Raw genomic sequence first — 16,511 nt, 5'->3', positions numbered from 1 at the left:
GGACCATTTCTCTGCTTCCAGGCCCTGTCCTAATGCTGGACATAGAGGATCTCATTGAACTTCCAACCCCTGGAACTCCTGCTTCCTTCACTGCCTAGTGGGATCAGAAACCCGACCTGGGGGTTGTCGTGAAGAGAAAATGAGCAAATGTATGGAAAGTGGCTGCTTGTGTTCTGGGTGCCAAGTGGGGTCAGAGGCTGAGAGCAACATTAGCATGGCACCTTGGCTTTACCCTCCTGCTTTCATTTGGGCCATCGACCTCACCTGATTGCACTTCCACACGGGAAAGACTCTAGTCTCTGGCAGTGGTGGAGGGCTGGGATGTTCCTCCAATGTCCCCAGCCTCGCTCCTGCCTCCCGTGCACCTGGTGCCTTCTGGTTCAGAGACTCCTCAGGGTTCAGACTCGCAGCCGTGGGCAAACTACGGCCCGGCGGCCGGATCCGGCCCGTTCGGCTGTTCTCTCCGGCCCGCGGAGCCGAAAGAGCGGAGGGTTCTCTTGCTCTCCCCTCCGCTCCTTCACCAGCAGCAGTGTTAACATGGCAACGTCGGGAAACACGGCCGCAGCTCCTTCTTCTGAGTCCAGTTTAAGAACCCATTGTGGCCCTCGAGTCAAAAAGTTTGCCCACCCCTGGTTCAGAGGATGCCTCTTGCTCCCACAGATCACCCCACCCCGTAGGAACTCTGTTCAGTTACCACCATGCCTTCTGCACCATCTTATAAAACATGTCATGTGGCCCTGGCTGGTTCGGCTCAGTGGATAGAGCGTCAGCCTGTGGACTGAAGGGTCCCAGGTTCTATTCCGGTCAAGGGCATGTACCTTGGTTGCGGGCACCTCCCCAGTAGGGGGCGTGCAGGAGGCAGCTGATCGATGTTTCTAACTCTCTATCCCTCTCCCTTCCTCTCTGTAAAAAAAAGCAATAAAATACAGTGGGGTCTTGACTTACGAGTTTAATTCGTTCCATGATGGAGCTCGTAACTCAAATTACTCGTATGTCAAATCTTAAAGTGAACGAGTGAGACACGTGATGCTGGGCTGATGTTGTGGCGTTCACTGTGACGTTCGCTGCGCCAACTAGCGGTGGGGTATCTGAAGCTGGCTCGTAACCCGAATTTTAGCTCGCAACTCAAAGCAAAATATCGGCCGAGAGACGGCTCGTATCTCGAAAAACTCATTAGTCGGGACACTCGTAAGTCAAGGCCCCACTGTATATTAAAAAGTAAAATAAAGAGTACAATATCAACACTGATAAATCATGTTGATATAAAACAAACAAACAAACAAACAAACAATCAAAAACCATGTCATGTGGCCCTAGCTGGTTTGGCTCAGTGGATGGAGCATCGGCCTGCGGACTGAAGGGTCCCCAGGTTCGATTCCAGTCAGGAGCACATGCCCAGGTTGAGGGCTCAATCCCCAGTTGGGGGTGTGCAGGAGGCAGCCGATCATTGATTCTCATCATTGGTGTTTCTCTCTCTCTCTCCCTCCCCCTTCCTCCCTGAAATCAGTAAAAATATATTTAATAAAAAACACGTCAGTGTCTCATCCTCTGTTGTCTCCTCTCCCATTGTCCTTCTCCTGGTGAACTGAGAGCTTTTTATTCTTTTACTGTCGTTTCAACGAAGTTATAGAAGGGAATAGGGATAGCCACATTGTATGATCACGTGTTTAGCCAGAGCCTGTGAGTGACTTAAAAAGAAACATTCATATGTTGCAGCCTAACTCCTGGCACCTCAGAATGTGCCTGTATTTGGAGCTATGGGCTTAACAGGGGACTAAGGTAAAATGAGGTCATATGGATGGGTTCCAAACCAACATGACTGGTACCCTCACAAGAAGAGATTAGGATACGGACAGAGGGAAGACCATGTGAGGTCATAGGGAAAACCCCACCATTAACAAGCCAAGGGAGGCCTCAGAAGAGCCAACCCTACCGACACATTCCCCTCCGACTTCTGGCCTCCAGACGGTGAGAGAATACATCTCTGTAGCTTAAGCCACTCAGTGTGTGGTCCTTGGAATGGCAGCCCTGACAGACTCATACACACACAGGGGAGGCCCTTTCTGAAGACCTGGTGCTGTGCACTCAACCTGATTATTTGAAAAGCCAAGGTTTTGTCCGTGTGACACACTGATCAGGTGCTTTGCGAGCCAAATGAACATGGTTAAGATGACTAATATTAAGCCAAAAATTTTTGCCTTATTGAGAATAAGTGTGTACATCCTATCATTTATCTTCAAAAAAGATACAAAGTCAGGATACCATTTTTAATGTTTTAGTGTGGCAGAAACTGAAATTTGGATTTCAATAGAGATGAGGCAGGATAGTAAGAAGCTAGGGGAATTCCTAGAGAAGTGGAATAAGGGAAACAGACAAAATAATTAAATAATAACATGAAACCCCCCAAATAATAAATAAGGCCAAACTATTTGAGCAACTTACAGTCAGCGAAGGAATCACAAGGTTTTCTATTCCCTAACCAAGGACACTTCGGAACAAATGGTTTTCCCGTTCAAGACCGTCCTGGGACAGAATGTCCTAGGTCCTGGTCCTTCTTCAATTGATGACATTCTTTAAAATTAAACTAACCGAAAATAACCCCTGACCCCTCTATATGCACATTTTTAAGAAGTTGATTTTAGGGAGAGAAACATGGATCGGGAATTGAACTGGCCACCTTTTGGAGTACAGGATGATGTTCCAACCCACAGAGCCATACTGGCCAGGGCTCTATACACACATTTTGATTAATCAACATTTTAAAGGACGCACCTGAAAAGCTAATAAATATTCTGTTAAGATCCTCCCCTGAGACTCCCACTGGGATTCCAGCCAGCCAAAGGAAGATAAAAAGCCTCAAGACAAAGGACCCACTGTTTGCTCTCACTAAAGCACACCCACGCCTTGTATCTCTGCTGTTTTTCTCCTAAACTCTCAGGGGCCCCAGGATACTTGCAACTAGGGGAGCAGCGGGCAGTGGCAACTCGTCCTGGGCTTACCCCTGAACCTGTCTCCAAGGCCCCCGTTTTCTCGGACCCCAGTGAGCTCATTTCTTTTGCTGTGACTTTTATTTCTTAGAGAGCCAAAGCAGCCCAGCCTAGGCTCCCTGCCATCGCCAAGCCTGTTCTGTCTTCCTTTCCGTTTAGCCTGTGATATCTGATTTCACCGATATGCTGGCGGCCGGAGACTGAGGAGGTTAGGCTGGAAAGTACAGTGTCAGTCCCCGGTGACTGACATGGCGCTTAACGTGTTAAGCCCTTCCTTTGTCTCACTATCTCCAGTTTTATAAACATGCTCTCAAAATCACCTGGACTCGTGTAGGGAAATCTCGTCTACACCAAGTCAAGAACCCACACGCTAACAGTGGGCCCAAGGCCGACCCACTCCAGGCCCAGACCCCGTCTGGTAACAGATGCACCTTGACAATAACATAACGTAATATTTACATTTTAGAATTTGTGCTCTTTCAAGGAAATTCGGCAAACGAATCAAAGGAACTTTCACATTTATTGAATACATCTAAGAAGTCACTTTCATGAGTGAAAAATATTTTCCCAAATCAAAGTGACCAGGAGGCAAATAACTAAGCTGAAAGTCTCGCAGACCCCATGAGCTCCTCAAATCTCACTCGAAGACCTACCACCAGATGGAAACCGTGAGCATCAGCTAGGTCCTTCAAACTGACTGGTAGGAATTCCCTAAGGCTGTGGAATTATTTTTCTTACATTCTTGTGGTTACCTGTGATCATTTTTTGACTCCTGGTTTAACCCTAAGAACTTCTCTTAACTGTATCTGACCGATAAGTCATGCCAATTTGTTGCAGCAACGGTTTTATACCCAGATGCATGTTTGTTAGAGCTGCGAACTGCACAGGCTTGGATAATGAGCGGCACCTCAGCCAGTGGAAGAAGGCACTGAGGGCCGTTTAGATGCTTAGGAAATGAAGCATTTTTCAAGCTTCAAAAATTTTAATTTTACTTAGTATATTATTTATTGAATGTAGTAATGTTATAGGCTGTTATGTAGTCAACCTGCTATATTGTTGGAATTTAGAATAACACTCACAAAATAAACCATAAATACTGTTAAGAGACAACTCATTTGTAATACATTGAAAGTTAGCCAATTCTGAGAATATTGAGACTTCACTGGCCAACTCTGAAAGCAACAAATTTAACTGTGACCCAGATTTGGTCTTGGAACCGGTTAGAAGGCACCAAGTAAAGGCCGGGTTCACACACGGATTCCTCCAAGTCACCAAGTGGTTTTATTGGAGAGGAGTCTGGATAGGAATGAGCCAAGGTTAGAGACAGCATTTTTGTTGTTGGTGAACATGGACAGATGGCTTTCGCAACAGCAGCACACGCCACTCACAGGACACAAGACACTTGAAAATATACCCGCTTCTGCTAAACTACAAAGACTGTGGAGATCCTGTTAGAATTTCCTTGTGTTTCCAAATCAAGCTCGGTGTTTAGTAGATTTTAAACCAAGAACAGTTACACCCTGGCTTCTAAATTCATCTTTTAAATTATGTTGAAGAAGATATAATTTGATCCCAGTCTGGAGTTGAACAAGACATAGCATTGTAATAATAGATGGGATTCGACCTTGAAAGGTATAAATGTAGATTTCTAGGTAAAGTCAAGCCTTTCTTCCCTGAGACACCGGGAGGATTTGTCCAGCATTTTCTTGCAATGTCTGGTCCTAAGACCAGGGTGGTAAACGTCATTGCTGGGGACCCTGCATTCCAGTGATTCTGGAATAGTGTTCCAGATGGAAGAGTATGTTTAAGGCACTGCCTCCAACAATGAGTCCTTCAAATGAGAGAGTTATAGACTCAAGTTTTCTTCTGAGTTTCTTGCTCTTTGCCTCGTTCGCATACTGATTTGAGCTAGCAGCTCAGCGGGGCTCCCGACACCTGCTCAACAAGCAGTAGCCAGGGAGGGAGTTTGAGGTAAACACTGGGCTCAGGCTGCTTCGTAGGCAGCTTCGTGTGGTCTAATCAAATTCACTTACCCAAGGGGTCAAGCTCTTTCATGTCCTCACTCACCTGGTCCACAAACACTGGGTACCCACCATGGGCCTGACACCTTTCCAGGGCCTGGCTTTCCAGGGCCTGGTTGTGGTAGCTAACTAGACAAACCATCTAAATGAACAAATGCCTAAATAATTTCAAGTAGGTGATAAGCACTAAGAAGAACAGTAAGACCAAGTGGGGGGGGGGGGCTTGAAGGTGATGGGGCAGGAGTGGGTGGTGGGCTTGTCTATGTTCTAACCCTTAGAAGCTGTGAATGTTATCTTATATGGCAAAAGGGACTGCAGATGTGATTAAACTAAGGATTTTGGGATGGGGAGATTATGTTGGGAAAATAGAATTCAAACACAAAATTGCCTACCCAACCAAGAAAGCTCCCCACAAAGTAAGAAGAGAAAAAAACACAAAACAGTTTTATTATTGAATGATCACCACACCAGAATGAGATGCACATCACAGGAAGTCCACCAGGAGATTGCAAAGACAGAAAGAAATCTCACCTGTTACACAGCCGAGCAGGTGCAGTCTGTTACACACATGTTCTCCTGGTACAGTCACTAGTCCTCCGGTGAGAGGACTTGACCTTTGTCACACAGAGTTCATCCCAGATTCACCTGGGAATGGGGGTGCTTGTTAATTGCCTTTGTCCAGAGGAAAAACACGCTTCTCATACCTTTATGACAGGAGGTAGTTTTGCAGCTGGGAGCCAGGTGTCCACCCAGGTTAGGGTCCCAGCCTCCCATGGGGACAGGGAGACAGGGCCCTGTCTCCCTTGATATTTACATTTCAAAGAGATGGCTTCCAGGTTCCTGGGTTATAAGCTGGCAAGAGGCTTTTGTATACACACATCTCAAAGAGACAGAGAAACATTCACAATGACAAGTCTTCTAAGGAAAGGGTAGTGGCTGTGGGGAAAGTCTCTCGCTTTTTGCACCAGGAATGCAAGCTTGTCTGTCTTAGTTTTAACTTGCATTTGCCCTTGCACTGTCCTGGATGATCTGGGCAGGCCCTGGATGTAAGGGTCCTGATAAGAGGGAGGCAGCGGGAGATTGGACCACAGCAGGGACAGAAGGCAGTTCTCTGAAGAGGGAGAAGGGCACCAAGGCATCCACGGAATGCGACTGTAGAGGCTGGAAAACAGTCTCGGTTCGTGCCTCCTGAGGGAAGGCGGCCCTATGACACCTTGATCTGGGCCCAGTGAAACTGGTTTTGGATGCCTGACTTCTGGAACTGCCAGGCAATCAATGCGTGTTGTCTTAAGCGACCACGTTTGGGGAAATCTGTCACAGTAGCCACAGGAATGAGATGAGTACACAGGTGGGAGGTGCATGTTTTGAGGAGAGGATATTTGGACTCTAACCGAATAAAGTAAAGTTCTTGAGGAAGAGCATCCTAGGCAGACCGAACAGCAACTCTAAAGGCCCTACGGGGGGGCATGAGCTGTTGAGGCTGGGACAGTGGCCACCAGGACCCCGAGGGCACGGAGCTAGAGAGGTAGGCCTGGTCAGGCCAGATAGAGCCTGAGAGGCTGTGGCAGTGGTTTGTGATGTTTTCAAAATGTGACGTACGCCACCTGATCTATGTTTAAAAGGGTTAACCTGGTTCGGGAGACCGAGCTCCAGGGCAGCTGTGGGGGGCCAGGTGGGAGCAGGGGACGTGGGGAGAGGTGAGAAGTGGTGAGCGGGGCCTCACAACCCTGGTGCTGGTACAGGAACTCTGAGATCCCTCCTTGGTTTCCTTCTGACCAATTAAGTTCTTTTCCTTTTAGGAAAACAGACTCCCGGAACTAGATCTGCAGCAGGAAGTGTCCGTTGCTGCAGAGTTCGGGCTGGCATTCGATCCCAGTTGAGGGCTGCTCTTCCAGGGCCCATCCTTGCCAGGCACTCGGTGTGTGTGGTGCCTGGAAGGATCTTCTTAGGACTGCAGCAGCAGAAGCACACTGATCTTTTCCGGAAGAGTTTCCACATGACCTAGCGAGCCTGCTCTCACCTGAGATGCCGGCCTTGGGCAGTCAGGGCCTTGCTCAGGGTGTGCCTGGGCTGCTGTCTCTCCAGGTACCCGGGCTGAGGCGACTCTAGGAACGGAGGACGCACAGTGACGGTGCTGGTGCGAGGCCCTCCCAGCAGAGGTGGCCTCCGTCAAGGCGAACGTGGTCGCAGGTGCTTTCTTCCTCCTGCCCACGCTGCCTGGAAACACCTGGAAGAAGCTCGGCGAGTCCCCCAGCCGGCCTTCAGGATGCTGTCTGCAGCAGGAGCTGACCATAAGGTAAGTTCCATTAGAATGACGTTTTCCTCTCTTCTCTCTGTTCCCTAGTCTCCTCTAGCTTTTCAACAGGCACCCACTCAGAAACTGTCAACGAGCATTTGGCTTTATTCCATTTTATGTGCTAACCCGAGAGACACTGCCACCGCTAACCCAGGGTCAGAAGGCATTGTGGGCCGTTTCTGCCTGGCTCCCGGTCAGGCCTGCACCTGGCGCCGTGGCAGATGGTGCACGCTGATTAAATATTTGTTGGGTGTATGAACGGGGCCTGCAACAGTCTGTTTCCAAGAGGCGGGTGGAGTTTTCCCTCTTGCAGACACAGAGCTGCTTCTAAACAATACTTGGGCATCTTCATAGAGCCTGAGGCACGAAAGACGAATCTATAATGACACAGAAAAACAGAAAAGTTTGAACAATTTATTCGTACATTTATGCTGCCGTTAAGAATCATGTTATAAAACAGAGGGTGGGGGGGGAATTCACAGTAGTGTTAAGTGAAAAGGGCAGAATACATCTTTGCAAAAGCATTATCCGAATTATGTCCAATATGCACAGATAAGCATAGAAAAGCATTGGGGGACACACTAAATGTAACTCACTCTAGTATGAGAGATTTTATATTCTTTTTCCTATTTATGGGACAGGTTTTTAAAGTGTTTCAGATATTGGTACAATTAAAAAACGGCCTTTGTTGGAAAGCGTGAGACTGCAGGAGCCTGGAAAACTCAGGCAGGGTTTGTTTGGAAAGCGAAGGCCACCTGCTCTGCTCGCGGGTGAGTCAGCGGCGCAGGCTCGCACCTGCCTCCGCGCTCGCCAACCTGCTGCCTCGCGTTTCCAGACGGAGGCCCCGAAGCGCGAACGGCCCCCGCCCGGGGCCGCGGCCGCCGGAACTCCTCTCCCCTCTGCGCTCGTCTCTGGAAAGAGGGCGTTCCTTTCCACAGTTCACGCCATCGGGCGTTTTTGCCTCCGCTTCTGCACAGACTCTTGGGTGGCGGTCAGCGCGGCTCAGACCCCTCGGCCAAGGTCAAGGCGGCCCGAGAGCGAGGGCGTGGCCGGGGGCGGGCGTGCCGGAGGGAGAGGCTGGGGCGAGCTGGGAGCCGTGGGGAGCCCCCGAGGCCGAGGCCGGGTCCGGCCGAATGACAAGTCCAGCCACGCGGTCGCCCTGGGACGCGCGTCCTCCGTGGGGACAAAGGGCCGGGAAACTCGAGCCGGGCTCGATCCGGAACAGCCGGCGGCGGTCGCCATGGCAACGGAGTCGGGCCCTCGGCCGCCTCCCCCCGCCCGGCCCGCGAGGGGGCGCTGGGGGCCGCGAGGGCTCCACTTGGCGGGCCGCGCTGCCCGGCCGACCCGCTCCTCCCTCCCTCCCTCCCTCCCTCCGCCCGCGGCCGCCGGCCGGAGCCCGAGACTGACCCTCGGCAGCTTCTGTAGTCACGTGGCGCTGGGAACCGGCGGGGGGGCGGGGGCGGCTGGGCACGGGCCTGGCGGTGTTGAACCCGAACCGGCTGCTGTCGCCGCGGCGGGTGGGAGCGCGGCCGCCGGCGCCGGCTTTCCGGCCTCATGGACGCGCAGCGCGCTTCCCCGCGCCCGGCGGGAGAGGTTCGTCTCGGGCCGGGCGCGGGGTTCCGCGCGGGCCGTGGCGGGGGCGGCCCAGCCTGCCGGGCGCGTGACCGTGTGCGCGCGGTGCGGGGGGCACCAGCCGACCGGAGCGGGGGGGCGGGGAGGGGGGAGCCTGCGCACCTGCGCACCGGCTCCCCGAGGTGCCCTCCGCGGGGGTCCGCCAGCGCCCGCTAGGGGAGTGCGGGCTGCGGGCTGTGGGTCGGGGACCTGCGCGCATACAAAGGGGGGGTGTGGGGTCTCCGCGGCCCTTTGGCACCCGGGGCGCCCAGGGGCCGCTGGCCCGCCGCGGGCACTAGCTCAGCCCCCGGGAAACGGGCCTGGAATTCCTGTTGGGAGGAGGGCGGGGGGAGGGGGGCCGCCGGGATCCGGAGTTGCTGCCTGGTCCGGCCTCGGGCCGTCCGCGCGGAGAGTCCGGGCCGTGACCGGACCGGCGGAGGAAGTGACCCCCGACGCCGCGGTGCGCGTCCCCGGCGCAGGGGACACATGTATCTGTGACTGTGATGAGAGCCATTAAGGTCACTCTGCCGCCGGGGGTGGGGCTCGGGTGGGGGAGGGGGTGGTGGCTGGCGAGGACACAAAGATGACTGCCCGCCCTGGCGGAGCGCGGAGCCTCACGCTTGCTTTCTCCCCCCTCCCCACAGGTGAGGCTGGCCTCTCTGCAGCCCGAGGCCTGAGCTCTGCCATGGGGGTAGGGGTGTCATTACTCCTGCAGTTTTCTCTGACGTCTGGGGGCCACCGGAGTGTGGGCCGAAGCCGGCGCTACAGCCGCAGGAGCCTCCCCAGCAGGAGCTGGAAAAAACCTCATCTCCAGCTCCACAGCCTCCAGGGTAGAGTCCGGCCTTCACTGGGTTCCCCATCCATTCCACAGGCCCCGTCCCTGGAAGGAAGGGTGCCTGGGGGGGAAGGATCCCATTCTCCTGTCCTGGAGCCTGCCCTGCTCTCAGTCTGGCCGCTGGGAATGAGTCATGTCTGTGATCCTCAGAGGAGTGCAGACTCCAGGGAGTTTAGGAGGCTGTGTCTGGAGCTTTTGAACAGGAGTCTAACCCCCTTAGTGGGCTTAGAAGGCTGTCCTGCAGGAATCTGGGCTCCCTGGCAGTTTGGAGTTCCTGAAAATGGGGCAGCCCTTGCCGGGGCTGGGGCAGGACCAGACATAACCTCTTCTTTCCTCCCCTGCTCTTGCCCCAATAATCCCTTCTATCCAAGGGAGGTCGGGCCAGGGCCCTAGGCCCCTGGGGGAGCAGGTTGTGAGTGTTCCTTCCCGCAGTGCCCTAATCATGCATGTGTGGGTGGAGGGGGGCAGGTGGGCAGAACGTGGGCACCGTCTGGACAGGCGGTGGCCTGGCCTCCTGCTGGGAGTAGCATCCAGCTCCCCTCCTGTTCCCAGCAGGGCTGTTCCCACCCCCCCCTCCTGGCTTCTACCCTGAGAGACGGAGTTAGGGAGGCGGAAAAAGCCTTCTGCTGTGATTAACATCAGGGAGAAGATAATAGGAATGAAAGGCTAGAGCAGTTTCTATGAGAGCATTACAAACCCAGGTTTTCAGAGGGAAGAACACTGGCCTGGGAGTTTAGACCTAATCCTGGTTCTGTTGTTGGTTGACTGTGTCCTCTCAGGCCAGTCTTACCACCTTTTATACCTCCTGGTTGCTACGTCTACCAAACAGAGAGCTTCATGTTTGCTCATCCAGCCTCACAGAGTTGCTGTGAAGCTGTTGTGGCAACAGGAAGTCGCAGGGACAGGAGAGGGCAGCAGGGCCGCACTTGGAAAAAGCACGAAGCCGCGGAGAGAGGGGGTGCGCTTTCCGGAGAGGCAGAACTGCTTGTGCAGCCGATATGGAGTGTTTACCCCATGCCAGGCACATGGCGGCCAGGAGGGGGATTCCAAGAAGTGTCAGGGTCAATAAGACTCATGACAAATACACTTGCAATGTGTCTGGAAGCCCAAGATTGAACTAATATAGAAGAGTAGCCTAGATTCAAGGGCTCTAGGGACCCAGCGGGGAGGGCTCCCTCGGGCTGGGGTGGCCGGGGAGGAATGGGGGCAGGGCGAGTGGACCTCCGGTGTGACTGTGCTTTCCCACCCACAGCAGAGGAAGAACCCATGCTGGAACGACGCTGCAGGGGCCCCCTGGCCATGGGCTCGGCCCAGCCCCAGCTCCTTTCTGGGCCCTCCCAGGAGTCGTCCCAGACCCTGGAGAAGGAGCCCCACGGGCTGAGGTTACAAGGTACCTCGGTGGCCCAGCCAGGCAGCCAAGCTCCAGGTCGGGTCCATCGCTGTGCCCACTGTCGCCGGCACTTCCCCGGCTGGGTGGCCCTGTGGCTTCATGCCCGACACTGCCAGGCCCGGCTGCCCCTGGCCTGCCCGGAATGCGGCCGTCGCTGCCGACACGCCCCCTTCTTGGCACTGCACTGCCAGGTCCACGCGGCTGCCACTCCAGACCTGGGCTTCTCCTGCCACCTCTGCAAGCAGAGCTTCCGAGGCTGGGTGGCCCTGGTTCTGCACCTGCGGGCCCACTCGGCTGCCAAGCGGCCCATCGCCTGCCCCGAGTGTGAGAGACGCTTCTGGCGACGAAAGCAGCTTCGAGTGCATCTGCGGAGGTGCCATCCCCCTACGCCTGAGGCCCGGCCATTCATATGTGGCAATTGTGGCAGGAGCTTTGCCCAGTGGGACCAGCTGGTTGCTCACAAACGGGTGCATGTAGCCGAGGCCCTGGAGGAGGCAGCAGCCAAGGCTCTGGGGCCCCGGCCCAGGGGCCGCCCGGCAGTGACTGCCCCCCGGCCCGGGGGAGATGCCGTTGACCGTCCCTTTCAGTGTGCCTGCTGTGGCAAGCGCTTCCGGCACAAACCCAACCTGATCGCCCACCGCCGCGTGCATACGGGCGAGCGGCCCCACCAGTGCCCCGAGTGCGGGAAGCGCTTCACCAACAAGCCCTACCTGACCTCACACCGGCGCATCCACACTGGCGAGAAGCCCTACCCGTGCACCGAGTGCGGGCGCCGCTTCCGCCACAAGCCCAACCTGCTGTCCCACAGCAAGATCCACAGGCGGTCCGAGGGGTCCACCCAGAGCGCCGCCCGCGCAGGGAGCCCCCAGCTGCCAGCCGGTCCCCGGGAATCGGCGGGGCCCACCGCACAGGCTCCACCGCGGCCGGCCCAGGAGCCTGCCCCCGCGCCTCTGCTGGAGGCGCCCGGAGAGGGCCCCCGGGACCAGGCGGAAGCGCCCCCATCTGTCTACAGCTGCGAGGACTGTGGCAGGAGCTTCCGGCTGGAGCGCTTCCTGCGGGCCCACCAGCGGCAGCACACGGGGGAGCGGCCCTTCGTCTGCACCGAGTGCGGGAAGAACTTCGGCAAGAAGACCCACTTGGTGGCCCACTCCCGGGTCCACTCCGGGGAGCGGCCCTTCGCCTGCGAGGAGTGTGGGCGCCGCTTCTCCCAGGGGAGCCACCTGGCGGCCCACCGGCGCGACCACGCGCCCGAGCGGCCCTTCGTCTGCCCGGACTGCGGCAAGGCCTTCCGCCACAAGCCCTACCTGGCGGCCCACCGGCGCATCCACACGGGTGAGAAGCCCTACGTCTGCCCCGACTGCGGTAAAGCCTTCAGCCAGAAGTCCAACCTGGTGTCCCACCGGCGCATCCACACGGGCGAGCGCCCCTACGCCTGCCCCGACTGCGACAGGAGCTTCAGCCAGAAGTCCAACCTCATCACCCACCGCAAGAGCCACATCCGGGACGGCGCCTTCTGCTGTGCCATCTGTGGGCAGACCTTTGACGATGAGGAGAAGCTCCTGGCCCATCAGAAGAAGCATGATATCTGAGGGCAGGGGCATCATTCGGGAGGGAGCGAGGCAGTGGGGCCGCAGGGCCTGTGCTGCTGCTGGTGTGGCGAGGGCTGGAGGGGCAGGCCCGTTAGAGAGGGAGGCCAGCCTCCACACCTTAGGCCAGGGAGCCCCCTGCAGAGCACAGGGACCCGGCCTCCAGCTGGGGTTGGCCAGGGTTCCCTCCTCGCTGTGCTGTGCCCTGGAAAAGTAGCAATAGCACCTGTACCCACCCCTTAGTGTCTGCCCTCCGCTGGAGGGGCTACCGGTGGACAGGACGACCCTTCTCTGGTGTTAACGCCTTAATGTCCCTGCCTTTTATTTTGACTCCTTCAGCTTGTTTTTGGAAGTAGGTGTGGTACAGTCCGTAGTAAAGAGCGCTTGGGAAGCACAGCGGACCAGCTGGATACAGCCGGGGGAACCTGTTGGCCTTGTTAGGCAGCCCTGGGAGGTGAAGCCAAGCTGCTCAGACCCATCCCACCCCAACCCTCCCACCTGCCCCTGCGTTGGCACCCAGTCTCGGAGAGACCCATCTACTGTTAGTCTCGGCTTCCCTTCCTTCCTAGAGGTCAGTTCTGGCTTCTGCACAGGTCACCCCATTTGATTTTTTAAAATATATATATATATTTTTATTGATTTCAAAGAGGATTGGAGAGGGAGGGAGAGAAGCATCAGTGATGAGAGAGAATCATTGATTGGCTGCTTCCTGCACACCCCCTCCTGGGGATCAAGCCTGCAACCAGGGCATGTGCCCTGACCTGGAACCTAACCATGACCTCCTGGTTCATAGGTCAACACTCAATCACTGAGCCACACCAGCCAGGCCCATCTGACTCTTTATCCACCACCCTCCCCATGCCTAGAGCACCCCTGGCTGTCAGCAGTCCTGTGTCCAGGGTTTTGTCTAAACACCCCAAACATCTTTCACACCTTCCAGAACCCCACATGTGGTAGTAGGGATTGCCTGGCTGATATCAGAGGGAGATAGGGGTGAGTTTCCTTTTCCACATTTCTAGTGTCCGGATGCCTAGCCTCTGCTTGAACACTTAGGTGACAGCGAGTCCCCACCTCCTGAGGCCCTGGTTCTGTTGTAGGGTAATTCTAATTGTTAGAAGTTATTTCTTATAATGAATGAAATCTGCTTTCCTATAATTTCTACCTAGTGGGCCTTGTTCTATTCTCTGGAACTAAACAGAACTACCACCCTCCTTTTCAAACTAGAGAATAAAGATTTGGTTTAGAACTGGCGGCTGAGACGTGGTCCTTTCTCCCTGGAGCTGTGGTGTTGGGAGGAGGAGGGGAATGCTGTGGGAGGAGGACTTGGTAGCAGGCCAGGTGCCCCGACTTGAGCGCCTCTGTGCCTGCTTCCAGCTCTTCCCCAGGGAAGGCCAGGCGCACCCAGCAAGGGGCCACGTTCTCTAGGGGTTCAGCCGTCTGTGGGTCGGGTCTGACCTGTTGGGTGCCAGTTATTGGGGCAAAGTTCTGATTTGATTTTGTCCTGCAATGCCTCCCTGGCTGGCCTGCTGGAGTTCCCCACATCTGTTACTCTGGACGCTTCCTGGTACTGTTGTTTCAGACAAATAAGATGGCCTATTTTTGACAGGAATCAATAGGCCCTTTGCTTGCCAGCCTTCGTAATGTCTGCACAGGTTACTGGCACCTGGCATAGTCTGGTGCATAATAATAATAGCCACAAATTGTTCATGTGAGTGGCACCTGGCAAAGAAGTGTTCCTAAATTATCTTGTGCGGCAGGTACTCTTCTTTTACAGATGAATGCAGTTGCTCAAGGTCATGTAACTGGTGATTGCCAGAGCTCAGCCTGACTCCTGGAACCTGTGCTTTGACCATGGCCATGGAGGATGCTGCTGCTTTGGGTGAAGAGAAGTATCCAGTGCCTACTGTGTGCTTGATGTTGGGGTGGAAACAGGCTTTACAAAGATAAGCCCCAATTTTCCCCCTTAGAAGGCCTAAGTTTGGGGTGGACATGTATGTGTACACAAATAATGAGTATAGAGAGATGGACATGAGGGTGCGTGGGGCTCCAAGAGAAGGAAGCAGGCAGCTTCAACGCTTCACATTGGCTTACGGGGTTATGGGGCCACTTAGAAGCCTGTGCTGTTGATGGCAAATTAGCTTTCAGAACCTGGGGGCGTTGTGTCAAAGTCTCACCTAAATATGTTTAAGAAAGCTGAGGGCTTCAAGGGAAGGGAGCAGTGCTCTATGGTGGGGGTGGAGGGGGGGGAAAGGAGGAGGAGTATCAGGTAAGTAGATAGATGGAGTGAAGGTTAGGGAGCAGGAGACAGGTCCTCAGGCATCTAGGGTTATTAGGGGGGGGGGGGGGGGAGGGAAGAGTCAGAGAAAAGGTGAGGGAGAGGGGATCTGACCAGGGGTTCTGACTTTTTGAAAATGTAACCTTTAAAGAAAACGCCTGGTATGTGGGGAAGACGAGCACCAACAGTCCTCTACTGCTCTGCTGGCCACTGCTTTTGGGTAGAGGTGGTGAGAAGAGGGCCAAGCAAGGGTCAGGGAACGCCACAGAAGTAGCCGCCACAGAAGTAGCCTCGAGCGGGCTGGTAGGGCAGGATAGAGCGAACTTGCCCCTAGAGTCCTGCAGGGGACCCAGTGGGCCCCAAGCCCTTGCTCAGCGTGGCACATGCTGCCAGCAGTCTTGAAGCAGGAACTGCCGGGGTTGGATGGTCCGCGCTCTGCTGACAGGAGCTGCCCTTCTGTTCTGAGGAGCCCCGGGCTGTTTCTGCTTTCTTCCACGATCACAGGATTATTTAATTATCTTGTCAAAATTAAACAATGCAGATATACTTAGATACATTTTTTTCATGTGGAAGTCTGTCATTCCCTCTCTTCCACCCTCCAATCCACATCTTACTCCATGTAGGGACTTGGAGGGCAGCGCCTTCCAGAACACTTTTCTGTGCATTTGCAGATAGGAACATATAGCCTCCTTTTTTACTTTATGGAAAGAGGACCCCGCTGTGCTTCATTCTTTCTACCCTCTAGATAACCTTGGTCATGAAGTGTCAATCTGGAGGAAGTCTCTCTCTCTGTAGAGGAGGAAACAGGCCCAGAGGGTGGTGTGACTGTCCCACTTGAACCCAGTGGCAGATATGGAACTAGAACACGAATCCCCAAGCCTTCGCCAGGTGTTCTAGAAAATAAAGAGATGCATGAGACTCTACAGAGTTGATGGCCTGGCCTAGTGATGCCTGGCGTCTGTGTGGGGTTACTTTACAAAAGCTTTTATGGATGATAGAACCAATTGCAGCCGTGGGCAAACTACGGCCAGTGGGCCAGATCCAGCCTGTTTGAAATGAATAAAACTAAAAAAAAAAAAAAAAAAAAGACCGTACCCTTTTATGTAATGATGTTTACTTTGAATTTATATTAGTTCACACAAACACTCCATCCATGCTTTTGTTCCGGCCTCCGGTCCAGTTTAAGAACCCATTGTGGCCCTCGAGTCAAAAAGTTTGCCCACCCCTGAATTAGGGCCCTGCAAAAATCCAGCAAGGTATGCGTGCAACTCTTTTACAGACGAGTAAGTCAAAATCCAGGGATAGAATGCGTCTTTTGTAAAAAATGCACACACAGTTTGTGGTCAGACTTTGCTAGAACCTTGGTCGGGGTTTCTATTGTGCGGAGAGGCTAAACAGCAGCTGGGCCGTGGCAGATGCCTCGCAGGCAGCTGCTGCCATTACTAGAGGGTTTGCAGGAAGTCTCAGCGCCCCGTTCCTGTTGGTAGCAACCTCCGTCCCAAAGGCGGTT

The 16,511-nt window shown here is 54.4% G+C and overlaps 1 protein-coding gene and 1 long non-coding RNA gene across 4 annotated transcripts; one reads left to right on the top strand and one right to left on the bottom strand.

Moving 5' to 3' along the window:
* Positions 1–5,427: 5,427 nt before the first annotated feature.
* Positions 5,428–8,705, bottom strand: LOC132211161 (uncharacterized). The gene is made up of 2 exons (XR_009447425.1): positions 7,431–8,705; positions 5,428–7,293 (listed from the first exon to the last, which is right to left on the bottom strand). It is a non-coding gene; the product is annotated as an uncharacterized LOC132211161 (long non-coding RNA).
* REPIN1 (replication initiator 1) lies at positions 7,172–13,968 on the top strand. 3 transcript variants are annotated; one of them, XM_059655783.1, is made up of 3 exons: positions 7,172–7,304; positions 9,560–9,745; positions 11,003–13,968. In XM_059655783.1, the coding sequence occupies exons 2-3, from the start codon at positions 9,601–9,603 to the stop codon at positions 12,727–12,729; spliced, it is 1,872 nt and encodes a 623-aa protein (XP_059511766.1). In that variant the 5' UTR covers positions 7,172–7,304; positions 9,560–9,600; the 3' UTR covers positions 12,730–13,968. The 3 variants fall into 3 exon arrangements, with proteins under 3 accessions (XP_059511766.1, XP_059511764.1, XP_059511765.1); XM_059655781.1 differs by lacking the exon at positions 7,172–7,304 and adding an exon at positions 8,741–8,897; XM_059655782.1 differs by lacking the exon at positions 7,172–7,304 and adding an exon at positions 9,277–9,433.
* Positions 13,969–16,511: the final 2,543 nt, after the last annotated feature.

This window comes from Myotis daubentonii, chromosome 10 (assembly GCF_963259705.1).
Source record: "Myotis daubentonii chromosome 10, mMyoDau2.1, whole genome shotgun sequence".
Taxonomy (NCBI): domain Eukaryota; kingdom Metazoa; phylum Chordata; class Mammalia; order Chiroptera; family Vespertilionidae; genus Myotis; species Myotis daubentonii.
Note: the sequence above shows the minus strand (reverse complement) of the source record. Positions and strands in the feature narration are given on the sequence as shown.